Source organism: Ciona robusta, chromosome 11 (genome assembly GCF_009617815.1).
Source record: "Ciona robusta chromosome 11, ASM961781v2".
Lineage (NCBI taxonomy): Eukaryota > Metazoa > Chordata > Ascidiacea > Phlebobranchia > Cionidae > Ciona > Ciona robusta.
The window spans coordinates 1,482,909-1,491,880 of record NC_143245.1 but is presented as its reverse complement, the minus strand read 5'-3'; the positions used below and the strand labels follow the sequence as shown (position 1 = coordinate 1,491,880).

The window sequence follows — 8,972 nt, the reverse complement described above, 5'->3', positions numbered from 1 at the left end:
GCAAAAAAAAACAACAATTCCCGAAAGCTGTTTCAATTTTTGTTCCAATTATTATTTCAATTTAAAAAAAAGAAGATATACAAATCAATTTATGCATGAGATGGGAACGTTTATTGATTTATTCCGTGCCCTTTTCGAGATCTGTGTAATGACTAGGGCTTCTCGTACCCCGCTGCATGAGGATATGGGGAGAAGTAAAAACGCCAGCTTATATTTATGTCTACACTATAACTCTTATATGAGACCGGAGAGGCCTGGCGAGAGTCAAGGTCCTTAAAAGAATATTTTAAAAAGAAAGAATGCATTTTCTTAGCTTATATATATAGAAGTTGGGATAAGGTTATATTATTATATTTATTATTATTCTGTTTTATCGTTTAATTGGTAGTAAACAGGCATATTTATAGAATTATACAACCGGATCCTCACGACTCTAAAATAGCGATCTTGATTATTAAAAACTTCAGTGAGGTGAGCCAATAGGGGATTATGTGCTAACGGTTTCCATCTCGTTTGACATTCTAGTATTGTAAACAAGATAAACAGGCAGGGCATTAGGACTTGGGTGAGAGGTTTATTAAAGACAAGAAGCCAAAGAAGTAATTTATTTATTAGATGAAAGAACTGACTCACAGCCGCTGACAAGATACCGTGTTTGATGGAAACGATCAAGAGGGAAAAAGAGGTTTCTTTGCAAAACTTTGAAGGCTGAGTGGTTTCGAATTTAAAAAGGAGGGCAGAAAGGAAAGTAAAACTTTACAGTAAATGTAATTAGTTTTAGAGCTTACGTTAAGAATGAACAGCAAATTTTATAACGAAGCTAAGCGGTGTAAACTAAGGTGGTTTAAAAAAATAAAAGTGCTTGTATTTGGAAAATAGATAAAAATTAAAAGAAAGTTTTGTAATGTGAAGAGAGATGGGTGTCGTTAGCACACATGCGGTTATATTATTATCTTAATGTCCTTTTTACTACTAAATGGGATTATAAAAGAGAATGAAAATAGGACTACTATACTCCAACCAGCTATATATGTTTTTTAAAACTTTGAAATTAAAACACAATTAAAGCTATTCTGCCTTCACCATTGCAAACAGGAGTTCAGTTTCAAACCGGAACCAAATTTGGCATCCTCGGTTTTCATTTTAGGGTAAAGGAGTTCGAATTTAAATAGTGACACTACCGTGACACGTCATTGTTTCTTCGCTAAACGTCATTAATAAGTTATAACCCCGCTGCAAGAGACTTGGGGTTTTAACCCAATAGAAATGTAAACATACATATAATACATACTTAAAAACCGAGAATCAGTGTTCGCATATTGTAATCTGCAAATCAAAACCGATGCCAGGCTTAAATAATTAATGTAAACCCTCGGTACATTAGGTAATAATCCTTGATAGCATGGTAGGCGTGTTGCATTATTAAACAACCTCTGATATAGATAGATCTAGAAATTAACGCTGGATCCAAATGGGATGTCAACAAAAAAACGAAGCCAACAAGAATGACATCGACAGGACAGAGTCAATAGTTGCCTATTCTGTTCTACGTACGTGAGGTCCTACAATACAGCATGGCGCACCGTGAGACATGCGATTTGAGGCCAAGTTGGCCCATATTTTCCTACTCTAGCCTAAACCATATAGTTACCCAAACTATATGCTGTGGTATTGTAGTGTGTCTTTTATTACGTACTTGTATAGGTGTGGCAGAAACTTTCATAATTTATCAATAATAAAGTACGAGAAGTTTCGTTGTGTAAAATTGCAAAGTATTAAATTGTTAAAGTATAGAGAGTAATATCAACATATTGCAAGTACAAAGTGTGCCGTGACCTTGAAACGGTGAGAATATCTTAGCTAGTTTGTGAGATCAGCTGTCTCACAGTTTTTACCGAATCGTATCTATAGCTATAGAGTAGAGTATAGACAGACTTTGATTTTTGCTGCGTTTGTAGAAGTTAACCATTGCATGCGTTGAACATAGTGTTAATTACTGATTAGAACTTAGGCGCTAAGTGAAGCTGTGTTTGTGCTTTGCTTGGACGGACATCGCCTATTTATCCCAGCGTAGCGGTGTAACATCAGAAGTTATAATAGGAGTGTCTTATATGGTTCATATTATTTATTAACTTTTATTACAGTAACAACATTTGTTTATAAGTTGTACGTATTTGTCTATTGCTATTCGACTGTGATAATATTGTTGTTTCGTATTTCTCTGCACTTTTATACGAACATAAACGCAAGTGGGTTTTCCCAGCGAAAAAAGACAAGTAGAGTAGTTCGTATGATGTGTTGTTACATTTACTCAGATGAAAGGGAACTTGTAACAACAAACCACTTTTAGCCGTTGCCATTTCTAAGTTGGCGAACAAAGGGATTTATTACAACATAGTTGTGTTAGATACATTAACGTCAGGGCATATAAACGACTTGATAAAAACCTTAGAAATAGTTCCAAGACCAAATAGATAAGAGAACAGACCAAATAGATACCTATAGACCACCTGCAGTGTGTTGTGTAAGCAGACAAAACATTATATTTGAGCGTTTATGAAACAGGATTTATTTTTGTAATTTCAGACAGACCAGACATTTCAAGTAATTTTTACCGTTTTTATTTATGTGTACATGACGTCATCTTTATGTATTATTCAAACTATTAATGATTTCTTAAATTACTTTTGTCTGAAAGGTTTCTACGCGTATAGACATGAGCTCGCTTGGGAATTTAGAAGTACTGTAATATTAAAGTATGGGCTTTTTTTGGACCCCAACTATTTTACATTTATTTAAATGATCCCAGTGTATTTAATCCAAAAAAGCACCAATATAAAAGCGTATATTAAACATACCGCCATATTTAAAGATTTTGTTCCTAAAGCGTTAAAAAAATCCAATGATTCATATGATATGTCCCCCGTGTTTTATATGACGAAGCGCCCATCATTTATACAAGCCTTAGGAGCCAGTCTTAACATCTATAATTTATCAGTCTGTCAATCATCGTAGGTGTCGCATCACTAACATTTTCGTTAAAGAAACCGCGAGGAAATAGCTCAATCTACTTTAAAAGCTATTTTTAGCACCATGGACGCCAATGATATTTATCGGCCATTAAGCCGGGAATGAACGTTATGTCCCAGTAATGCCAACTGATGCAATCTATAATTAAACGTGGCGGGGTTAGCAGCTGCCCTTTATTTTACACATTTACTCAGTACTTTACCCATTATAGCGAGTTGAACAAAATGTCGTTTGGTTTCTAACCCCCTTCCCATCGTTGTTTATTTAATTTGATACACGGTGCTGTGTTCGAAGAGATAAATAACGTTTGTTTGATCTTGCCACAATAGTTTTCCGTGGTTTCTGATCTATTTTTATTTACTGAAAATTTCTAATTGTTTTTTTTTTGTTCGCATAGTTTTGACCGGACATTCATTCCAAGGCCGCTTTTACTCATTTAGCGTCAGTTCAATAGTTCAATCAATGGGGGGAAAGCCCTTGTAAACGTCACGAGTTATTCAATGTTTATTGCCAGCATGTAAGCATTTTTTTAGTCTGCCCTAGCTTCTTCGTTAAAAGTAATTTCGAGCCCCACGTTATGATATATATTAGGGTGGGGGAAGACAGGACACCATCAGCACATAATATTCAAATATCATGATTGTGTTTTTAAACAAATAACAACGGTCTATGGGAGTTGTGCAGGTACGGTTTTATAATTCTTCGAAAGGTTTTTGTTTACTACCAAATAGGAGAAGAAAATAGCATGAAAAGGTGTCCCATCTTCCCCAACGGTACTATATTTTCCCAACTAAGGCTTAAGCCAGCCAAATACACCGGATACTTGAGAAATATTAAGCGCCTTGAAGGACCTAGCACCAGACGAATGTCTCAAGGACGAGGTTGGAAGAGATTAAAAGTTCTTGGAGCAAATGTTTGTTAAAGCGGAGTGTTCTTCATGGGTTCTTCATGATGACTTGTTGAACTTTTAATGTGAGGTTACGTCACGTATGAAGAACAACGCTAAAACATATAGAAATATGATGTCTACGCAACTATAGTAGGGTGAGGAAAGATGGAACACCTTTTCATTCTATTTTCTTGTCCCATTATCGGTGGTGAGATCCTATACACGCCGACTGGGCCTAAGTTGGGCCATTACCTTGACATACATTATTATTATTATGTATTGTCTATAGCCAATTCTCAATATTACTGTTAACGTGCTCACATAAAGATCATGTAACTGATTTTAAACTAAAACGAATGATAAGTTTCAAACTGAAAACTGATATAAGATTCTTCCATAGTGGGTAAAATAATGGGTCGTTGTAACAAAATAATCGCCTTATATCGATTCGGTTACGAGATGATAGTGACGTCATAATGCTAATTTTAGTCACGTAACGTAATTTATCTGTCATGGTTCTTGTGTGCATAGAAGAGTTTTAGACGAAAATGTAGAACTAATCGATATAGTTGATATAGCTGTGTATAGTATGTTGGTATTATCAGCTATATCCATAATATTACATATATTAGGGGTTGGAGAAGATGGGACGCCTTTTCATTCTATTTTCACGTCCCACTTGGTAGTAAACAAAGAAAATTTAAACCGTGTTCCCACGACTCCCATGCACCGTTGTTAATTGTTTAAAACACGGGATATTTGAATATTATGTGTTAAAGGTGTCCCGTCTTCCACCACCCTACTATATAACATGCACAACTTGGGATCCGAGAGGCACGGTAGGGTGCGGCATTAACCCACAATATAAAAAAGCAATTAATTGATCGCCATCTGAGTTTAAGTGTCTCGCAACTAAAGAACACCTTTCCAGTAAACTTAAATTTTGTATCGAATTTCGTTGGATTTAAAACCCAGCCTTACAGCACCGAACCCTTAGAGTGTCGTATAAGAATACATTATTTCTTTCCTTCACCAAACGGTCCGCAAGTAACTTGTACTGGCATAAAATATTAATGACCTTTCGATCCGACTATTTGGTTCGGTTAATATTTCCCATGATCGACCCACGAAAGATATTTATCCCCTAGAACTGGATTTAGTTTTACCGTCAATGAGATCTTGGCAGACGAAGCAGAAATCGTCATTGGGCTGTAGTAAGAGTCGGAGGTTATGTTAGTCAGTGTAAAGTACTGTAAGGTATAGCATGGACAACGTTAATAGCAATTAGTAACGTATGTTTCCTAATCGTGTTTTATAACAGCCAAAAACGCTCCCTTAGAATCGTAAGTCTACTATACGGTTATATAATTCAGTAAGTATTTTTTGTTTAATATTTAATGGGACGATAAAAGAGAATGAAAACATGGGCTATTTACCGCAACTTACTATAGGTGTGATGTGCGTAATTGGTTTTGTTTCAAGTTTTAGTTTAAACACGGGACATGTTGACGGCGTTGGGAGGCAGAATTATAAACCAACTCAAAATAGAACAAGTATTCAAATTTGCAATTGTTTGCAGATATAATTAAACGGATCATGGTTAGGTCTTGGTTTATGGTAGTTAGTTTAGCGAAGCTTCGAATGTTTTTCATGGCGACACTTGTGCTGTGGCTGTTAATTGGACTCGTGTTTCAAATAACCCAAGAAAGTCACATATTAAAGAACTCAAGCCTCAAGGAAATAATCAAGTCTACTAAAACTGATACTAATGATTTAAGAATCACATCTATGCCGATGACTGAACGGACGTTGCCGAAACGACTAGCGCCTGTTCGGTGTAATAACAGCAGTGGATGTCACCTCAGAACGCCATATAGCGAATGGTCTCGAAATATAGATGGTACTGCCTATGTAGGAAACGAGGGATTAAACCAAATTCACTGTCGGGTCAAACCGGCAAACTATAGCTTGAATCAAGCCCGCATGTTCGAATCTCTGCCAAAAAACTTTTTAGAATATTCCAGACTCCCAACGGCGCCGCCTTTCTGCGGGAGACGAGGCCTCCTATCCCCGTGGAAGTTTACGGAAAGTAGGAAAGAAATTTGGATGATATTTATAGTTAAATCCGCCACACATCACATGCAAGCGAGAGATGTAATCAGGGAGACATGGGGTTCGATCGAATTTTTACGAGGAACGAGGTTCGCCACATTATTTCTACTCGGGAGGACATCAACGTCAGAAGAACAATTTCTTCTCAACAGAGAGAACGAAATGTTTGGGGATCTTTTACAATGTGATTTACTGGATGAATACAAAGCCCTTCCACTAAAGGTGAACTTAACTTACGGTGAATATATATGTGGTGTTATGTCCGGACTTTGTCTGTTTGGGGCGTATCCATTACCGCTCCTGTCGTAACGTCACCGACGATGTAATGTGTGTATTGGGACAATATACTTTCTTAAATTCTAGGAGCTATGGTGTACCATGCTACGTTACTTTACCCACAATATATAGAAAAGAAAGGTTAACATACTGACACCAAAACTTGCGGTTGAGATCCACGGACAAACCCACGAAGTCGATTTTAAGCCACAAACAGTGGTACATTGTAACAAAATAATATAACTTGAAGGTTTTATCATCGTTTCGTTGGTTATTGGAAGGACATATGACGTCATCATACTACACCGTCACCGACGATGATTGCGTCATGAACCTTATGAATATTAACACTTTCTTTCATGTGGAACGCTATGATGACGTCATTTATTGCGGGTTTATTTTTGACCAAGATTCAAAAGTTAACAGGCAGCGTAAAAGTAAATGGTAAGAAAATGCTACTTTTTAATTAAAATACTTTAAGTAACTAAAAATCGGCACCGGTTGTTGGTCAGGGGTTGGAGCAACGTCGGTTGGAGCATGTGCTGCGAAACCGCACGATACAAGATCAAAGCAGTGTTCTTATTATTAGGCGTAACTGAATCTCAAATGACATAACATATTTTTTGTTTATCTTTTTGAAAACGATAGCGAAGATCGCGTCATTTAAAAACGAAGAGAGGGAATTAACAGCAAAACAACAGTTGCTAAAACATGCTATGGATAAAAATGTTTGGGAAAGAGTGTCAGTTAAAAAACGTGCCTGCTGCAAACACGCGTAAACTTTATTAACTTGACATAATTTTACCCGCTTTGATTATATTATTATATCTAATGCGTTATATTTCAAGGTACATCAGTAAAGACGTTTACTCTGGTCTTTACTATCCCACCTTCTGCCACGGTGGAATGTGGAGTCTACAGAAACCAATGATGCGTGACGTATACTGTATGGCGGAAGTGACGCAACGAAACGAGTTTTATCTTGAAGATGTTTATATTACAGGCAAGCACCAGTGTTATTCTATCTCTTATTTAAAAAGTAGTAAATGTCCCAAACGTGCTGCATGTTTTGGGCAAAATACAGAAGAATGCAATAGTATTCTGTAGGACTTAGATGGATGTCGTTACTTCATAATATCCCATATTTCACAATCGAGTTTTTAACAATTAACAAAGCTCTTTTAAAGTTGTAAGTATGCGGTTATATAATCATGTATAAATATTCTTTGTTTACTAAAAATTAGAACGATAAAACAGAATAAAAACATGAACCATTTACCGTAACCTAACTGTACTATCAATATATATGAAAGCTCTGAAAAGCCCATAGCTGTTGAACTCAACATACTTTCATTTCTAATTTTAATTTTAATATATCTCCCCTAAGAACCAAGGTGTAAATTTAATCTTAAAGTTTTCGATTCCTTAAAGCAAACCCAAATCTCAAATGGATAAATCGATAGTCGGCTTGTTAGACGTCCATAGGGAATCCAATCTTAACAGGAATAATAAATTTAATACCAAATGAATAATTAAAAACCGATCACGGAGACTTTCATTTTATTAAAGGGACGCTGCTGCAATCGAAAAAAACTAATATAGATTTTCCCTTGGCACCTAGGAGTCAAATGTAATGTATCTAGTTGTAATGTATAGGGAATGTCATAATCTTTATAAATTATGAGTATTGTTCTTGTTTGAATCTTAAGAATTGGGGACGTAGAAACACCTGTGTTATAACTCAAAATAAGCAAATGTGTGAAAGAAACTCATACAGGCAGAATTAAAGACGCCTATTCAGGTTAAAATAAGGGCTGGAAAAACTTTTTACACGATTCATATAAGTTAAATATATTCTAGATACTCTACAAGGGCAAGCTCCTACCAAAGCCGGATTAAATTAAACACATCCATAACATTCCATATAGTAAGGCGGGGGAAAATGAGACACTTTTTCATTTTGTTTTCCGTCCTATTTGTTAGTTAACAAACAACGTCAAAGAATTATAAAACCACAGCACCATCACGACTCTCATATTGACCGTTGTTGTTGTTAGTTGTTTAAAACTCAATCGGGATATTTACGTATATTGTGCTAAGGATGTCCCATCTTCACGTTTCGGATCAAATAAAATCAAATAATTAAATTTGAATCCGTGTATTGTACAATTCTTTTTTCCATGTTACAGGAATACTGCGAGAAAAACTCGGACGAAGAGATTCGAATATTTTACCTGCAACAACTAACAGCGGATCAAAATATCTCCTAATGTATTATCCCTGGGATGAGACGAATCGAGCTTATATTAAAATGACTGCCAAGTGGCGAAAATTAAACCGAACCCTACCATGGGGTATCAACTCAAGTTCGGGGGAGCCTTTGGTGGGATCGTACAAACCGCAAACTTTGCACACTAAGCAAAATGTAAAGCTTTTGTTGCTACAGTGGTCGCATTTAAAGGACGCGGAAACGAATAGAACTAAATAATTTACTGCCATGTCTTTATTGTTTCGCCATTTCTTATCAGTGTTAAACTAGAAATATATCAACATAAAATATTGCAGAGCTTTTCGGTACAGCAGCAAGGGTAATTAATTAAAACAACGAAGAGAATTAGCAACAATAATCATTAGCCGTTAAACATACAAGAAAAGACTAATGAAG

At 36.1% G+C, this 8,972-nt stretch overlaps 1 protein-coding gene across 1 annotated transcript; it reads left to right on the top strand.

Moving 5' to 3' along the window:
* Positions 1-3,701: 3,701 nt before the first annotated feature.
* Positions 3,702-8,866, top strand: LOC149727667 (acetylgalactosaminyl-O-glycosyl-glycoprotein beta-1,3-N-acetylglucosaminyltransferase-like). Its single transcript, XM_089888615.1, has 4 exons — positions 3,702-6,253; positions 6,558-6,751; positions 7,156-7,310; positions 8,497-8,866. Exons 1-4 carry the CDS (start codon positions 5,516-5,518, stop codon positions 8,793-8,795), a joined length of 1,386 nt encoding a protein of 461 aa, XP_089744741.1. The 5' UTR covers positions 3,702-5,515; the 3' UTR covers positions 8,796-8,866.
* The last annotated feature ends 106 nt before the right edge of the window (positions 8,867-8,972 follow it).